This window comes from Mustelus asterias, unplaced genomic scaffold, assembly GCF_964213995.1.
Source record: "Mustelus asterias unplaced genomic scaffold, sMusAst1.hap1.1 HAP1_SCAFFOLD_943, whole genome shotgun sequence".
Classification (NCBI taxonomy): domain Eukaryota; kingdom Metazoa; phylum Chordata; class Chondrichthyes; order Carcharhiniformes; family Triakidae; genus Mustelus; species Mustelus asterias.
In genome coordinates, this window is record NW_027590889.1 from 70,394 (window position 1) to 90,030 (window position 19,637).

Genomic DNA, 19,637 nt, shown 5'->3' on the forward strand with positions numbered 1-19,637 from the left:
TGAGCCCGTGACCCCTCGTGATCGTCACCTCCGACCTGGGAAAAAGCTTCCCACTGTTCACCCTATCTATACCCTTCATAATCTTGTATACCTCTATTAGATCTCCCCTCATTCTCCGTCTTTCCAAGGAGAACAACCCCAGTCTACCCAATCTCTCCTCATAGCTAAGACCCTCCATACCAGGCAACATCCTGGTAAACCTTCTCTGCACTCTCTCCAATGCCTCCACGTCCTTCTGGTAGTGCGGCGACCAGAACTGGACGCAGTACTCCAAATGTGGCCTAACCAGCGTTCTATACAACTGCATCATCAGACTCCAGCTTTTATACTCGATACCCCGTCCTATAAAGGCAAGCATACCATATGCCTTCTTCACCACCTTCTCCACCTGTGTTGCCACCTTCAAGGATTTGTGGACTTGCACACCTAGGTCCCTCTGTGTTTCTATACTCCTGATGACTCTGCCATTTATTGTATAACTCCTCCCTACATTATTCCTTCCAAAATGCATCGCTTCGCATTTATCCGGATTAAATTCCATCTGCCACCTCTCCGCCCAATTTTCCAGCCTATCTATATCCTGCTGTATTGCCCGACAATGCTCTTCGCTATCCGCAATTCCAGCCATCTTCGTGTCATCCGCAAACTTGCTGATTACACCAGTTACACCTTCTTCCAAATCATTTAGAAATATCACAAATAGCAGAGGTCCTAGTACAGAGCCCTGCGGAACACCACTGGTCACAGACCTCCAGCCGGAAAAAGACCCTTCGACCACTACCCTCTGTCTCTTATGGCCAAGCCAGTTCTCCACCCATCGAGCCACTTCTCCTTGTATCCCATGAGCCTTAACCTTCTTAACCAACCTGCCATGTGGGACTTTGTCAATTCTCTCAATGTGTCCCAGTACCTTCAATATCCACTCTCTCAATGTGTCCCAGTACCTTCAATATCCACTCTCTCAATGTGTCCCAGTGCCATCAATATCCACCCTCTCAATGTGTCCCAGTGCCTTCAATTTGCACCCTCACAATGTGCCGCAGTACCTTCTATATCCACTCTCTCAATGTGTCCCAGTTCCTTCAATATCCACTCGCTCAATGTGTCCCAGTACCTTCAATATCCACTCTCTCAATGTGTCCCAGTTCCTTCAATATCCACTCGCTCAATGTGTCCCAGTACCTTCTATATCCACTCTCTCAATGTGTCCCAGTTCCTTCAATATCCACTCGCTCAATGTGTCCCAGTACCTTCTATATCCACTCTCTCAATGTGTCCCAGTGCCTTCAATATCCACTCTCTCAATGTGTCCCAGTGCCATCAATATCCACTCTCTCAATGTGTCCCAGTACCTTCAATATCCACTCTCTCAATGTGTCCCAGTGCCATCAATATCCACCCTCTCAATGTGTCCCAGTGCCTTCAATTTGCACCCTCACAATGTGCCGCAGTACCTTCTATATCCACTCTCTCAATGTGTCCCAGTACCTTCAATATCCACTCGCTCAATGTGTCCCAGTGCCTTCAATATCCAGCCTCTCAATGTGTCCCAGTACCTTCAATATCCACTCTCTCAATGTGTTCCAGTACCTTCAATATCCACTCTCTCAATGTGCCCCAGTACCTTCAATATCCACTCTCTCAATGTGTCCCAGTGTCTACAATATCCACTCTCTCAATGTTTCCCAGTGTCTACAATATCCACTCTCTCAATGTGTTCCAGTGTCTACAATATCCACTCTCTCAATGTGTCCCAGTGTCTACAATATCCACTCTCTCAATGTGTCCCAGTACCTTCAATATCCACTCTCTCAAAGTTTCCCAGTACCTTCAATATCCACTCTCTCAACCTGGCCCAATACCTTCAATATCCACTCTCACAATGTGCTCCAGTACCTTCAATATCCACTCTCTCAATATGTCCCAGTACCTTCAATATCCACCCTCTCAATGTGTCCCAGTGCCTTCAATATCCACCCTCTAAATGTGTCCCAGTATCTACAATATCCACTTTCTCAATGTGTCCCAGTGCCTTCAATATCCACTCGCTCCATGTCCTCCAGTACCTTCAATATCCACTCTCTCAATGTGTCCCTTTGCCTTCAATGTCCACTCTCTCAATGTGTCCCAGTGTCTACAATATCCACTCTCTCAATGTGTCCCAGTGCCTTCAATATCCACTCTCTCAATGTGTCCCAGGACCTTCAATATCCACTCCCTCAATGTGTCCCAGTACCTTCAATATCCACCCTCTCAATGTGTCCCAGTGCCTTCAATATCCACTCTCTCAATGTGTCCCAGGACCTTCAATATCCACTCCCTCAAAGTGTCCCAGTACCTTCAATATCCATTCTCTCATTGTGTCCCAGTACCTTCAATATCCACCCTCTCAATGTGTCCCAGTGCCTTCAATATCCACTCTCTCAATGTGTCCCAGGACCTTCAATATCCACTCCCTCAAAGTGTCCCAGTACCTTCAATATCCATTCTCTCATTGTGTCCCAGTACCTTCAATATCCACTCGCTCAATGTGTCCCAGTGCCTTCAATATCCAGCCTCTCAATGTGTCCCAGTACCTTCAATATCCCATCTCTCAAGATGTCCCAGTGCCTTCAATATCCACCCTCTCAATGTGTCCCAGTGTCTTCAATATCCACACTCCCAATATGTCCCAGTACCTTCAATATCCACTCTCTCAATGTGTTCCAGTACCTTCAATATCCACTCTCTCAATGTGCCCCAGTACCTTCAATATCCACTCTCTCAATGTGTCCCAGTGTCTACAATATCCACTCTCTCAATGTTTCCCAGTGTCTACAATATCCACTCTCTCAATGTGTTCCAGTGTCTACAATATCCACTCTCTCAATGTGTCCCAGTGTCTACAATATCCACTCTCTCAATGTGTCCCAGTACCTTCAATATCCACTCTCTCAAAGTTTCCCAGTACCTTCAATATCTACTCTCTCAACCTGGCCCAATACCTTCAATATCCACTCTCACAATGTGCTCCAGTACCTTCAATATCCACTCTCTCAATATGTCCCAGTGTCTACAATATCCACTCTCTCAATGTGTCCCAGTGCCTTCAATATCCACTCTCTCAATGTGTCCCAGGACCTTCAATATCCACTCCCTCAAAGTGTCCCAGTACCTTCAATATCCATTCTCTCATTGTGTCCCAGTACCTTCAATATCCACCCTCTCAATGTGTCCCAGTGCCTTCAATATCCACTCTCTCAATGTGTCCCAGGACCTTCAATATCCACTCCCTCAAAGTGTCCCAGTACCTTCAATATCCATTCTCTCATTGTGTCCCAGTACCTTCAATATCCACTCGCTCAATGTGTCCCAGTGCCTTCAATATCCAGCCTCTCAATGTGTCCCAGTACCTTCAATATCCCATCTCTCAAGATGTCCCAGTGCCTTCAATATCCACCCTCTCAATGTGTCCCAGTGTCTTCAATATCCACACTCCCAATATGTCCCAGTACCTTCAATATCCACTCTCTCAATGTGTTCCAGTACCTTCAATATCCACTCTCTCAATGTGCCCCAGTACCTTCAATATCCACTCTCTCAATGTGTCCCAGTGTCTACAATATCCACTCTCTCAATGTTTCCCAGTGTCTACAATATCCACTCTCTCAATGTGTTCCAGTGTCTACAATATCCACTCTCTCAATGTGTCCCAGTGTCTACAATATCCACTCTCTCAATGTGTCCCAGTACCTTCAATATCCACTCTCTCAAAGTTTCCCAGTACCTTCAATATCTACTCTCTCAACCTGGCCCAATACCTTCAATATCCACTCTCACAATGTGCTCCAGTACCTTCAATATCCACTCTCTCAATATGTCCCAGTGTCTACAATATCCACCCTCTCAATGTGTCCCAGTGCCTTCAATATCCTCCCTCTCAATGTGTCCCAGTATCTACAATATCCACTCTCTCAATGTGTCCCAGTGCCTTCAATATCCACTCGCTCCATGTCCTCCAGTACCTTCAATATCCACTCTCTCAATGTGTCCCTTTGCCTTCAATGTCCACTCTCTCAATGTGTCCCAGTGTCTACAATATCCACTCTCTCAATGTGTCCCAGTGCCTTCAATATCCACTCTCTCAATGTGTCCCAGGACCTTCAATATCCACTCCCTCAATGTGTCCCAGTACCTTCAATGTCCACCCTCTCAATGTGTCCCAGTACCTTCAATATCCATTCTCTCATTGTGTCCCAGTACCTTCAATATCCACTCTCTCAATGTGTCCCAGTACCTTCTATTTCCACTCTCTCAATGTGTCCCAGTACCTTCAATATCCACTCTCTCAATGTGTCCCAGTGTCTACAATATCCACTCTCTCAATGTGTCCCAGTGTCCACAATATCCACTCTCTCAATGTGTACCAGTACCTTCAATATCCACTCTCTCAATGTGTCCCAGTGCCTTCCATATCTACTCTCTCAATGTGTCCCAGTACCTTCAATATCCACTCTCTCAATGTGTCCCAGTACCTTCAATATCGACTCTCTCAATGTGTCCCAGTACCTTCAATATCCATTCTCTCAATGTGTCCCAGTGCCTTCAATATCCACCCTCTTAATGTGTCCCAGTCCCTTCAATATCCACTCTCTCAATGTGTCCCAGGGCCTTGAATATCCGCTCGCTCAATGTGTCCCAGTACCTTCAATATCCACTCTCTCAATGTGTCCCAGTGTCTACAATATCCACTCTCTCAATGTGTCCCAGTACCTTCAATATCCACTCTCTCAATGTGCCCCAGTACCTTCAATATCCACTCTCTCAATGTGTCCCAGTACCTTCAATATCCACTCTCTCAATGGTCCCACTACCTTCAATATAAGCCATCAGGCAGGAGATTAGAGGCGTATATTGGAAGGAGGTATTCTCGAGGAAAAGTACCGAAGTAAGGTGGCAGATTTTCAAGGAATGTTTGTCTGGAGTTCTGCATGACAACGTTCCGATGAGACAGGGAGGTTTTGGTCGGTTACGGGAACCGTGGTGCACGAAAGCTGCGCTGAACCTTGTCAAAAAGAAAAGGAAAGCGTACAAAAGGTTCAGAGAGATAGGCGATGATAGGGATCTAGATGAGTATACGGCTTGTAGGAAGGGACTTAAGAAAGAAATGAGAAGAGCCAGAAGGGGTCACGAGAAGGCCTTGGCAGGTAAGATTAAGGAGAACCCGAAGGCGTTCTATAAATATGTGAAGAGTAAAAGGATGTGGGTGAGTGGAATCGGCTGCCGTCAGTGGTGGTGGAGGCAAACTCGATAGGGTGGCTGACTCGGTTTAGAATGTTTCCTCCCTATTCCTCTCTCCAAGTCATTTGTATGTCACCAAAGAAAAGGCAGTGATGGCCACACTGAGCATTGGGAGAACATCACTGTTCTCATCCACCATCTGAGCAGTAAACATCTCTCCCAGTCAGTATCTAACCTGCTGACCCCACAAAGCCTGTCCAGCATCCACAAGGCACAAGCCTGGAGTGTGATGGAATACTCCCCACTTGTCTGGATGGGTGCAGTTCCAACAACACGCAAAGATCGACACCATCCAGGACAAAGCAGCCCTTCCACCACCTTAAACTTTCATGGTGGCACAGTTGTTACCACTGCTGCCTCACAGCTCCTGGGACCCAGATTCATTTCCAGCCTTGGGTCTCTGTCTGTGTGGAGTTTGCACATTCTCCCCACGTCTGCATGGGTTTTCTCCCATAATCCAAAGGTAGAAGTATCATAGAAACCTGCAGTGCAGAAAGAGGCCATTCGGCCCATCGAGTCTGCACCGACCACAATCCCACCCAGGCCTTACTCCCATATCCCTACACATTTACCCGCTAATCCCTCTAACCTACGCATCCCAGGACACTAAGCGGCAATTTTAGCATGGCCAATCAACCTAACCCACACATCTTTGGACTGTGGGAGGAAACCGGAGGAAACTCACGCAGACACGAGGAGAATGTGCAAACTCCACACAGACAGTGACCCAAGCCGGGAATCGAACCCAGGTCCCTGGAGCTGTGAAGCAGCAGTGCTAACCACTGTGCTACCGGGCCGCCCTTCTATCCAACAGGATGTGTCTGTTAGGTGGATTTGCCATGCTCATTTGTCCCTTAGTTTACAAAGATGTGCTCAACAGGTGGAATGGCCATGCTAAATTGCCCCTTAGTATCCAAAGATGTGCACGTTAGGTGGATTAGCCATAGTAAATTGTCCCTTAGTGCCAAAGATGTGCCCGTTAGGTGGAGTGGCCCAACAACTTTTCATAACATACATTACCAGCAGATGGATGGAAGCGCTGGAAAGAGTGCAGAGGAGATTTACCAGGATGCTGCCTGGTTTGGAGGGTAGGTCTTATGAGGAAAGGTTGAGGGAGCTAGGGCTGTTCTCTCTGGAGCGGAGGAGGCTGAGGGGAGGCTTAATAGAGGTTTACAAAATGATGAAGGGGATAGATAGAGTGAACGTTCAAAGACTATTTCCTCGGGTGGATGGAGCTATTACAAGGGGGCATAACTATAGGGTTCGTGGTGGGAGATACAGGAAGGATATCAGAGGTAGGTTCTTTACGCAGAGAGTGGTTGGGGTGTGGAATGGACTGCCTGCAGTGATTGTGGAGTCAGACACTTTAGGAACATTTAAGTGGTTATTGGATAGGCACATGGAGCACACCAGGATGATAGGGAGTGGGACAGCTTGATCTTGGTTTCAGGTAAAGCTCGGCACAACATCGTGAGCCGAAGGGCCTGTTCTGTGCTGTACTGTTCTATGTTCTATTACGATTTGGAGGAAGGAACTGAAGGCACTGTTGCTAAGTTTGCAGATGATACAAAGATATGTAGAGGGACAGGTAGTATTGAAGAAGCAGAGGGGGCTGCAGAAGGATTTGGATAGTTAGGAGAGTGGGCAAAGAAGTGGCAGATGGAATACAATGTGGAAAAGTGTGAGTTTATGCACTTTGGAAGGAGGAATGGAGGCATAGACTATTTTCTAAATGGGAAAATACTTAGGAAATTAGAAACACAAAGGGACTTGGGAGTCATTGTTCAGGATTCTGGTCCCTGGTCAAGAAGGAGGCACATAGAACATAGAACATAGAACATTACAGCGCAGAACAGGCCCTTCGGCCCACGATGTTGCACCGACCAGTTAAAAAAAAACTGTGACCCTCCAACCTAAACCAATTTCTTTTCGTCCATGAACCTATCTACGGATCTCTTAAACGCCCCCAAACTAGGCGCATTTACTACTGATGCTGGCAGGGCATTCCAATCCCTCACCACCCTCTGGGTAAAGAACCTACCCCTGACATCGGTTCTATAACTACCCCCCCTCAATTTAAAGCCATGCCCCCTCGTGCTGGATTTCTCCATCAGAGGAAAAAGGCTATCACTATCCACCCTATCTAAACCTCTAATCATCTTATATGTTTCAATAAGATCCCCTCTTAGCCGCCGCCTTTCCAGCGAAAACAATCCCAAATCCCTCAGCCTCTCCTCATGACATGCATAGGCGGCTGGGATCAAGTGGACCCCTTGAAGAGTATAGGGGGTGTAGGAGTAGAGTAAAGAGAGAGATCAGGAGGGCAAAAAGGGCACACGAGATTGTTTTGGCAGATAAGGCAAAGGAGAGTCCAAAAAGCTTCGACAAATACATAAAGGCCAAAAGGCCTCTTACGGATCAACAAGGTCATCTCTGTGCGGATGCACAAGAGATGGATGAGATCCTAAATGAATATTTCTCATCAGTATTTAATGTTGAGTAAAGCATAGATGTTAGGGAACTTGGGGAAATAAATATTGATTCTTGAGGAGTGTACATATTTCGGAGAAAGAGGTGCTGGAAGTCTTAAAGCGCATCAAGGTAGATAAATCCCGGGGACCTGATGAAGTGTATCCCCGGACATTGTGGGAGGCTAGGGAGGAAATTGCAGGTCCCTTAGCAGAGATATTTGAATCATCAATAGTCACAGGTGAGGTGCCTGAAGATTGGAGGGTGGCAAATGTCGTGCCTTTGTTTAAAAAGGGCTGCAGAGAAAAGCCTGGGAACTACAGGCCAGTGAGCCTCACATCTGTAGTGGGTAAGTTGTTGGAAGGTATTTTGAGAGACAGGATCGACAGGCATTTAGAGAGGAAAGGACTGATTAGAGACAGTCAACATGGCTTTGTGAGTGGAAAATCATGTCTCACAAATTTGAATTAAGTTTTTTTTTGAAGGGGTAACCAAGAAGGTAGATGAGGGCAGTGCAGTTGATGTTGTCTACATGGACTTTAGCAAGGTCCTTGACAAGGTACCACATGGTAGGTTGTTGCATAAGGTTAAATCTCAGGGGATCCAGGGTGAGGTAGCCAAATGGATACAAAATTGGCTGGATGACAGAAGCCAGAGGGTGGTTGTAGAGGGTTGTTTTTCAAACTGGAGGCCTGTGACCAGCGGTGTGCCTCAGGGATCAGTGCTGGGTCCACTGTTATTTGTCATTTATATTAATGATTTGGATGAGAATATAGGAGACATGGTTAGTAAGTTTGTGGATGGCACCAAGATTGGTGGCATAGTGGACAGTGAAGAAGGTTATCTCCAATTGCAACAGGATCTTGATCAATTGGGCCAGTGGGCTGACGAATGGCAAATGGAGTTTAATTTAGATAAATGCAAGGTGATGCATTTTCGTAGATTGAACCAGGGCAGGACTTAGAACAAAGAACAAAGAACAATACAGCACAGGAACAGGCCCTTCGGCCCTCCAAGCCCGCGCCGCTCCCCGGTCCAGGATTGAATCCTGAATCCAGGATCCCCACCCAATTTTCCAGCTTATCTACATACTAATATCCTATCCACTGAGCTGTCCCTCACAGCTACGATGCTTTGTTCATCACAACCTATTAACTCACTCCCACCCCCCCATTCCAGACCATGTGATCTCCAGGGAGAGGCGAAAACCCAGAGTGAAAACCCCAGGGCCAATATGGGGAAAAAAAATCTGGGAAATTCCTCTCCGACCCCCTGAGGCGATCGAAACGAGTCCAGGAGATCACACTGGCCCTGATCGGAAAATGCTTCCCAACCCTATTCATTTCCACTTCCACGAACACCATATGAATTCCCTGCCCCCGAAACAGGTTCCCAACTATCCGCAGTCTCGCTCTGTACTGGCACCAGCAAGATGATCATAGAATGAAGCCTTGAAACGAGAAACAAAGAACAATTAGCCCGCGCCGCTCCCTGGTCCAAACTAGACCACTCTTTTGTATCCCTCCATTCCCACTCCGTTCATATAGCTGTCTAGATAAGTCTTAAACGTTCCTAGTGTGTCCGCCTCCACCACCTTGCCCGGCAACCCATTCCAGGCCCCCACGACCCTCTGTGTAAAATATGTCCTTCTGATATCTGTGTTAAACCTCCCCCCCTTCACCTTGAACCTATGACCCCTCGTGAACGTCACCACCGACCCGGGGAAAAGCTTCCCACCGTTCACCCTATCTATGCCTTTCATAATTTTATACACCTCTATTAAGTCTCCCCTCATCCTCCGTCTTTCCAAGGAGAACAACCCCAGTTTCCCCAATCTCTCCTCATAACCAAGCCCCTCCATACCAGGCAACATCCTGGTAAACCTCCTCTGTACTCTCTCCAAAGCCTCCACGTCCTTCTGGTAGTGTGGCGACCAGAACTGGACGCAGTATTCCAAATGCGGCCGAACCAAAGTTCGATACATCTGCAACATCAGACCCCAACTTTTATACTCTATGCCCCGTCCTATAAAGGCAAGCATGCCATATGCCTTCTTCACCACCTTCTCCACCTGTGACGTCACCTTCAAAGATCTGTGGACTTGCACACCCAGGTCCCTCTGCGTCTCTACACCCTTTATGGTTCTTCCATTTATCGTGTAGCTCCTCCCTACATTATTCCCACCAAAATGCATCACTTCGCATTTATCAGGATTGAACTCCATCTGCCATTTCCTTGCCCAAATTTCCAGCCTATCTATATCCTTCTGTAGCCTCTGACAATGTTCCTCACTATCTGCAAGTCCTGCCAGTTTTGTGTCGTCCGCAAACTTACTGATCACCCCAGTTACTCCTTCTTCCAGATCATTTATATAAATCACAAACAGCAGAGGTCCCAATACAGAGCCCTGCGGTACACCACTAGTCACAGGCCTCCAGCCGGAAAAAGACCCTTCCACTACCACCCTCTGTCTTCTATGACCAAGCCAGTTCTCCACCCATCTAGCCACCTCCCCCTTTATCCCATGAGATCCAACCTTTTTCACTAGCCTACCATGAGATACTTTGTCAAACGCTTTACTAAAGTCCATATAGACAACATCCACGGCCCTTCCTTCGTCAACCATTCTGGTCACTTCTTCAAAAAACTCCACCAGGTTAGTGAGGCATGACCTCCCTCTCACAAAACCATGCTGACTATCGTTAATGAGTTTATTCCTTTCTAAATGCGCATACATCCTATCTCTAAGAATCTTCTCCAACAACTTCCCCACCACGGACGTCAAGCTCACCGGCCTATAATTACCCGGGTTATCCTTCCTACCCTTCTTAAATAACGGGACCACATTGGCTATCCTCCAATCCTCTGGGACCTCACCTGCGTCCAGTGACGAGACAAAGATTTGCGTCAGAGGCCCAACTTACTCAGTTAATGGTAGGGCATTGGGGAGAGTTACAGAGCAAAGAGATCTCGGTGTACAGGTTCATAGCTCCTTGAAAGTGGAGTCACAGGTGGACAGAGTGGTGAAGAAGGCATTCAGCATGCTTGATTTCATTGGTCAGAACATTGAATACAGGAGTTGGGACATCTTGTTGAAGTTGTACAAGACATTGGTAAGGCCACACTTGGAATATTGTGTACAGTTCTGGTTACCCTATTCTAGAAAGAATATGATTAAACGAGAAAGAGTGCAGAAAGGATTTACTGGGATGCTACTGGGACTTGATGGTTTGAGTTATAAGGAGAGGCTGGATAGACTGAGACTTTTTTCTCTGGAGCGTAGAAGGCTGAGGGGGTGATCTTATAGAGGTCTATAAAATAATGAGGGGCATAGATCAGCGAGATAGTCAATATCTTTTCCCAAAGATAGGGGAGTCTAAAACTAGAGGGCATAGGTTTAAGGTGAGAGGGGAGAGATACAAAAGTGTCCAGAAGGGCAATTTTTTCACACTGAGTGTGATGAGTGTCTGGAACAGGCTGCCAGAGGTAGCAGTAGTGGCGGGTACAATTTTGTCTTTTAAAAAGCATTTAGACAGTTACATGGTTAAGATGGGTATAGAGGGATATGGGCCAAACGCGGCAATTGGGACTAGCTTCGGCGTTTAACAAAAAAAGAGTGGCATGGACAAGTTGGGCTGAGGGGCCTGTTTCCATGACTATATGACTACTCTCTTCAGGTTAACGTGCAGGTTCTGTCAGCAGTTAGGAAGGCAAATGCAATGATAGCATTCATGTTGAGAGGGCTAGAATACAAGAGCAGGGATGTACTTCTGAGGCTGTATAAGGCTCTGGTCAGACCCCATTTGGATATTGTGAGCGGTTTTGGGCTTCATATCTAAGGAAGGATGTGCTGGCCTTGGAAAGGGTCCAGAGGAGGTTCACAAGAATGATCCCTGGAATAAAGAGCTTGTCGTATGAGGAACAGTTGAGGGCTCTTGATCTGTACTCGTTGGAGTTTAGAAGGATGAGGGGGGATCTTATTGAAACTTACAGGATACTGCGAGGCCTGGATAGAGCGGTCGTGGAGAGGATGTTTCCACTAGAGGATCAGAAGGACCTTGGGGTCCGGGTCCATAGGACTCTAAAATCGGCCCCGCAGGGTGGAGGAGGTGGTTAAGAAGGCGTATGGTGTGCTGGCCTTTATCAATCGAGGGATTGAGTTTAGGAGTCCGGGGATAATGATGCAGCTATATAAGACCCTCGTCAGATCCCACTTGGAGTACTGTGCTCAGTTCTGGTCGCCTCATTACAGGAAGGATGTGGAATAGATTGAAAGGGTGCAGAGGAGATTTACAAGGATGTTGCCTGGATTGAGTGGCATGCCTTATGAGGATAGGCTGAGGGAGCTCGGTCTTTTCTCCTTGGAGAGACGAAGGATGAGAGGAGACCTAACAGAGGTATATAAGATGTTGAGAGGCATAGATCGGGTGGACTCTCAGAGGCTTTTTCCCAGGGTGGAAATGTCTGCTACGAGAGGACACAGGTTTAAGGTGCTGGGGGGTAGGTACAGGGGAGATGTTAGGGGTACGTTTTTCACACAGAGGGTGGTGGGCGAGTGGAATCGGCTGCCATCAGTGGTGGTGGAGGCGAACTCAATAGGGTCTTTTAAGACACTCCTGGATGAGTACATGGAGCTTAATAGGATGGAGGGTTATAGGTAGGTCTAGAAGGTAGGGATGTGTTCGGCACAACTTGTGGGCCGAAGGGCCTGTTTGTGCTGTAGTTTTTCTATGTTTCTATGTTTCTAGTAGGAAAAACTAGAACCAGAGGCCACAACCTCAGGCTAAAGGGACGAATCCTTTAAAACAGAGATGACGAGAAATTTGTTCAGCCAGAGAGTGGTGAATGTGTGGAACTCTTTGCCGCAGAAGGCTGTGGAGGCCAGGTCATTGAGTGTCTTTAAGACAGAGATAGATTGGTTCTTGATTAATAAGGGATCAGAGGTTATGGAGAAAAGGCAGGAGAATGGGGATGAGAAAAATATTAGCCTTGATTGAATGGTGGAGCAGACTCGATGGGCTGAGTGGCCTCATTCTGCTCCTATGTCTGGTCTTATGGTCATGTTGAAATCAAAAAGAGGAGGTATTGGGGGTCTTGAAAGCTTTAAGGTAGACAAGTCCCCAGGGCCTGATGTAATATACCCCAGAATACTGAGAGCGTCAAAGGAGGAAATTGCTGGGCCTACGTTTGCGGATGACACAGAGGTGATGGAATTGTGGATAGCGATGAGGACTATCAGAGGATACAGCAGAATATAGATCAGTTGGATATTTGGCCGGAAAGTTGACAGACGGAATTTAATCTGAACAAATGTGAGGTAATGTATTTTGGAAGGTCTAATACAGGTAGGAAATATACTGTAAATGGCAGAACCCTTTGGAGTATTGATAGGCAGAAGGATCTGGGTGTACAGGTACACAGGTCACTGAAAGTGGCAATGCAGGTGGAGAAGGTAGTCAAGAAGGCATACAGCATGCTTGCCTTCATTGGCCGGGGTATTGAGTTTAAAAATTGGCAAGTCATGTTGCAGCTTAATAGAACTTTAGTTAGGCCGCACTTGGAATATAGTGCCCAATTCTGGTCGCCACATTGCCAGTAGGATGTGGAGGCTTTGGAGAGGATACAGAAAAGATTTACCAGGATGTTGCCTGGCATGGGGGGCATTAGCGATGAGGAGAGGTTGGAGAAACTTGGTTTGTTCTCACTGGAGTGACAGAGATTGAGGGGCGATCTGATAGAGGTCTACAAGATTATGAGGGGCATGGACAGAGTGGATAGTCAGAAGCTTTTTCCCAGGGTGGAAGAGTCAATTACTGGGAGGTATAGGTTTAAGGAGCGAGGGGCAAGGTTTAAAGGAGATGTACAAGGCAAGATTTTTACACAGAGGGTGGTGGGTGCCTGGAATTTGCTGCCAGGGGAGGTAGTGGAAGCAGATACGAACGTGACTTTTAAGGGGCGTCTTGACAAATATATGAATAGGGTGGGAATAGAGGGAAACGGTCCCCAGAAGGGCAGGGAGTTTTAGTTTAGATGACAGCCTGATCGGTGCAGGATTGGAAGACTGAAGGGCCTGTTCCTTTGCTGTAATTTTCTTTGTTCTTTGTTGTATATGCGGGTTAGGTGGATTGGCCATGCAAAATTGTCCCTTAGTGTCCAAAGATGTGCATGTTGGAGGATTGGCCATGTTAAATTGCCCCTTACTGTCCCAAGGTGTGTACATTAGGGAGATTAGCCTGGGGAAATGCGCAGGATCACGGCGATCGGTTGGAGGAGAGGGCTTGTTTCCGATTCTGTTTTGGAGAGTTGGTGCAGACTCGATGGGCTGAATGGCCTCCTTCTGCACGGTAGGGATTTGAGGGTTCAGCCCCTCCATCACTGACACACTGCAGCCGCTCACCAAGTCTCCTGAGAGGGCTGGGTGGGGAGGACATGTGAAAGAGGCTGACCAAAGTGAGGGGACATTTGGGTTGACCAAAGTGAGGGGACATTGTTTCACAGTCGGGTGTCTCCCTTTTTAGACAGAGGAGGAGAATTCTTATCTCTCAGAGGGTTGATCCCAGTGGAAATATTCTCTCCCCCAGAGAGCAGTGGGGGAGGAGCAGAAGGATGCCATTCAGCCCATTGTGTCTCCTTCCCGAATGAATGAGATCAGAACTGATCTGACGTGACAAATGTTAGGGACTCGTTCAGAAACTTTGTAGTGGACTAAAAAATTACCCTATTTTGACTTATTTTTGATTTGAGTCATGTACATGAACTAACTAACCTCAACTTTCTTTGCGATACAAAGTAACTATTCTCACTGATTTTGTTATGCACAAAGTAACTAACTTCAGCTTTGTTTGTTATACATAAAGTAACTAATCTCAGCTTTCCTTGATAGACACAAAGTAACTCACCTCAACTGACTTCATTACACACAAAATAGCACATATCAACTTTCTTAGTTATACACAAAGTAACGAACCACTGAATGGGAGGCAAGGGAAAAAACCCTTGATTGTATCAAATGTCAGGACAGGCTCAGAGGGCCAAATGGCCTCCTCCTGCTCCCACGCCTCTGGTACTGTGTACATCACAGTGCCAACAATAACTTGGAAGTATTCGATTGGGTGCGGAGCGCGAAAGGATGCGTTCTCTGGTTTGAGGAGGAGACCGTGTTAATTTGTCTCTCCCTCCTTTGCAGGAAGTCGGAAGGGTCGGATTGGGCGGCACCAAAACCCAGCGAGATGCGCGGAGATGTGACGGAGTTGCTGAGTGCGTCAGGAGCAGAATGTCACCAGCCCAGGAGGGTGCAGGGGAAGCAGCGAGGGGCACGTGGCGGGGAGAAGCCGTTTCCATGCTCGCAGTGCGACTGCGCCTTCAGCCGCTCCTCCAACCTCAAGGTCCACATGCGAAGCCACACCGGTCAGCAGCCGTACAAGTGCGGCGAGTGCGGCAAGGGGTTCAACTACCCGTCTGAACTGGAGACCCACCGGCGCAGCCACACCGGTGAGCGGCTCTTCAGCTGCCCCGTGTGCGGCAAGCGTTTCACCCGCTCGTCCCACCTGCTGACCCACCGGCCGGTCCACACTGGCGAGCGCCCCTTCACCTGCTCGGTGTGTGGCAAGGGTTTCACCCAGTCCTCCCACCTGCTGAGCCACCGGCACATTCACACCGGAGAGAGGCCCTTCCGCTGCACGGTGTGTGGGAAGGGCTTCACCCAGATGTCCAACCAGCTGAGGCACCAGCGGGTGCACGCCGGTGAGCGCCCCTTCCTCTGCAATCTCTGTGGCAAGGGCTTCACCCAGTCCTCCACCCTGCTCAGGCACCAGCGTACCCACACCGGGGAGCGCCCCTTCGCCTGCTCCCTCTGTGGGAAAGGCTTCACCCGCTCGTCCCACCTGCTGACCCACCAGCGCGTCCATGCCGGGGCCCGGCCGGCTGGCTACACGGACCCCCGCGCTGCTTCCTGCCGACTCTCGGGCACCGCTGGCGCAGCGGGCCAAGCCGCTTCTGGGAGTCCAGGGGATAGTCCGGCTGTCTGGGGCGAGTGGCGGAGGGAGCCCGGAATCTGGGAACACTGGGGTGGGGCTGCGCTGAGCTCCGGGAGGGCCGTGGCGAACCGTGGCCTCGGGCCACACTGGGAGAGGGAGCGCTGGATCTGGGAGCACTGGGGATGGACCCAGGACGCAAGCACAGTGGCGGGAGATTCCAGCTGTTCCTGAGGGATGTTAAGAGAGAGGGACACTCTGGGCAGGTGCCAGAGGAGCTCTTCGGGGGGTGGATTGGTGGAGGACTGCTGGCGGGGGCGGGGGGGGGCAATGCTGGGATTGGACAGCGTGAGCGATAGTGGCCAAGGGATCAAGCAGAACCACAGACAGCCGTTATGCAGCTCATCACCTGTTTTCCTGTCTTCACACTGAGTTTCACATCGATCATTGCCACCACACATGGACCTCATTAAATGCTGAAAGGCTCATGGGTTCACATGCCTGAATGCTGAGACACAGGACAGAGGCCGCCATGCCCTTTCACTCAATTTGCCCCTCTCCGCTCATCTGTCCGGTTTGACCCCTGAGATCCATCATATTTCAATTCCCAATCCTCGACGTCACTTCCCCAGCTCCCCGCCTCTTGTGTGGAAAGGCAGTTTTGTCATGTTCCCATGACCTGAACATTGCAGGCCAGACCAGCCTTTGTTGCTCACCCTAATTGCCCCTTCGCCAGGCGCACTCTTGATCCCCTGTGGTGTAGCTCCACTCACAGTTAGGGAGGGTGCTGCAGGATTTTGCCCCAGCGACAGTGAAGGAACAGTCAATATATTTCCAAGTCAGGATACTGAGTGGCTCGGGAGGGGAACCTCTAGTCGGTGGCATTCCCAGGTATCTGCTGCCCTTGTCCTTCTCGGTCACAGGTTGGCCAAATGCAAGAAATCTGTTGTTTGAATGGACTCTCATCCTGAATTGTAAACTTTTGCCTGGATTGGCGGCCAACATCTCAGTGAGCCTCTCGGTCATCACAACACACTTCCTGTTGGGTGCAGCCCAGCACAGACAGACACGCTAACCAGTCAATGTTTCATAGACTAAGTAACACTGGGTGCTGCTTTCAATGATCTCGAAACTCCTCACACGAGGAACGTCAAACAACACAGACGGCGTGAATCAGGACAAACACAATTCATGTGAACGATGAGGGGGAGAGGCAAATATCTTCACGGCTCCCACCAGATTCAACCGAGCGAAGACAGTTTTGCCAGGATCTCGGATCTGCCAGACATAGACGGGTTATACAAGGATGCTGCCGATATTGGAAATGTGAAATTTAACTGAATAAAGGTTTTTACAATTCAATCCTCGAGTCGTTGTCAAGTCTTCTGAGTGAGAAGAGGTTCATGAAGTTGCACGAGATTGAATCAAGCTGGGATTACTTCGCATTGTGTTAACACATGGCAAAACAACACAGAGGGGAACATCGAGATAGTATACAACAAACAGGGTGTACCATTCTGAACGGGACCGGGAGGTATATGTGCATGGATCATTTTTTTTTCTTTTTCTCAGGTCTCCCCTTGGTGTGTCTCTGCGAAAGAGGGAGAAAGACAGAAAGAGAAGCAGAGAGAGATGCAGACAAAGGCGCAGAGAGAGCGAGACGGAGACAGGCTGTGTATCCTCACTGTCAGAAGGAGAGATTCCAGAGGATTGGAGAATAGCCAATGTTGTTCCTTTGTTTAAGAAGTGTAGCAAGAATAATCCAGGTAATTACAAGCTGGTGAGTCTTAGATCAGTGGTAGGGAAATTATTGGAGAGGATTCTTCGAGACAGGATTTATTCCCACTTGGAAATAAGTGGACGTATTAGCGAGAGGCAACATGGTTTTGTGAAGGGGAGGTCGTGTCTCACGAACTTAGGAGGAGGCCATTTGGTCCTTCGATCCTGCTCCACCATTCATCACGATCATGGCTGATCATCCGACTCAATAGCCTAATCCTGCTTTTTCCCCATAACCTTTGATCCCATTCACCCCAAGTGCTATATCCAGCCGCCTCTTGAATACATTCAATGTTTTGGCATCAACTACTTCCTGTGGTAATGAATTCCACAGGCTCACCACTCTTTGAGTGAAGAAATGTCTCCTCACCGCCATCCTAAATGGTCTACCCTGTATCGTCAGACTGTGACACCTGGTCCTGGATTCCCTCACCATTGGGAATATCCTCCCTGCATCTACCCTGTCTAGTCCTGTTAGAATTTTATAAATCTCTATGAGTTCCTTCCTCATTCATCTGAACTCCAGTGAAAACAATCTTAACCTAGTCAATCTCTCCTCATACATCAGTCCCGCCATCCCCGGAATCAGCCTGGCAAACCTTCGCTGCACTCCCTCGAGAGCAAGAACATCCTTCCTCAGAAAAGGAGACCAAAATGCACACAATGCTCTCGGTGTGGCCTCACCAAGGCCCTGTATAATTGTGACAACACACCTCAGCTTCTGTACTCAAAACCTCTCGCAATGAAGGCCAACACGCCATTTGCCTTCTTTACCGCCTGCTGCACCTGCATGCTTACCTTCAGTGACTGGTGCACAAGGACACCCAGGTCCCGCTGCACACTCCCCTCTCGCAATTTACAGCTATTCAGGTGGTAATCTGCCGCCTTGTTTTTGCTTCCAAAGTGAATAACTTCACACTTATCCAAATTATACTGCATCTGCCATTGATTCGCCCACTCACCCACCTTCTCCAGATCATTCTGAAGGATCTCTGCATCCTCGTCACAATTCACCCTCCCACCCAACTTGGTATCATCTGCAAACTTTGAGATGTTACATTTTGTTCCCTCATCCAAATCATTAATATATATTGTGAAGTGTGGATTGGCACAGGCTGTTCTCTGGTAAAGATGAAAATGGAAAGTGGGAGGCCTTCAAAGGAGAAATTTTGAGTGCGCAGAGTTTGTATGTTCCTGTCAGGATTAAAGGCAAAGTAAATAGGAATAAGGAACCTTGGTTCTCAAGGGAGATTGTAACACTGATTAAGAGGAAGAGAGAGTTGTATGAAATGTACAGGCAGCAAGGAACACATCAGATGCTCGAGGAGTATAAAAAGTGCAAGAAGCTACTTAAGAGGGAAATCAGGAGGGCTAAAAGAAGACATGAGGTTGCTTTGGCAGACAGAGTGAAGGAAAATCCAAAGAGCTTCTATAGGTATGTTAGGAGCAAAAGGATAGTGAGGGATAAAATTGGTCCTCTTGAAGACCAGAGTGGTAGACTGTGTATGGAACCAAAAGAGATGGGAGAGATACTAAATGGTTTTTTTGCATCTGTATTTACTGAGGAAATGGGCATGGAGTCTACGGAAATAGGGCAAACTGGTAGGGAGGCCATGGAACCTTTACAGATTAAAGGGGAGGAGGTGCTCGCTGTCTTGAGGCAAATCAGAGTGGATAAATCCCCAGGACCGGACAGGGTATTCCCACGGACCTTGAGGGAAGCTAGTGTTGAACATGCCCTGGCAGACATATTTAAAATGTCAGTATTCACGGGGGAGGTGCCGGATGATTGGAGGGTGGCTCATGTTGTTCCGTTGTTTAAAAAAGGTTCCAAAAGAAATCCGGGAAATTATTGGCCAGTAGGTTTGACGTCGGTGGTGGGCAAGTTATTGGAAGGTGTGATACGGGATAGGATCTACAAATATTTGGATAGACAGGGACTTATTAGGGAGAGTCAACATGGCTTTGTGCGTGGTAGGTCATGTTTGACCAATCTATTAGAGTTTTTCGAGGAGGTTACCAGGAAAGTGGATGAAGGGAAGGCGGTGGATGTTGTCTACCTGGATTTCAGCAAGGCCTTTGACAAGGTCCCTCATGGGAGGTTAGTTAGGAAGGTTCACTCGCTAGGTATACATG

The 19,637-nt window shown here is 48.0% G+C and overlaps 1 protein-coding gene across 1 annotated transcript in view; it reads left to right on the plus strand.

Annotated features, from left to right (window-relative positions):
• Positions 1 to 17,084, plus strand: part of LOC144487637 (uncharacterized) — an 83,145-nt gene extending 66,061 nt beyond the window's left edge. The window contains exon 2 of the mRNA XM_078205713.1: positions 15,116 to 17,084. Within this exon, the coding sequence (XP_078061839.1) occupies positions 15,116 to 15,956 (841 nt within the window). The 3' untranslated portion in view covers positions 15,957 to 17,084. The remainder of the gene's footprint in view (positions 1 to 15,115) is intronic.
• The last annotated feature ends 2,553 nt before the right edge of the window (positions 17,085 to 19,637 follow it).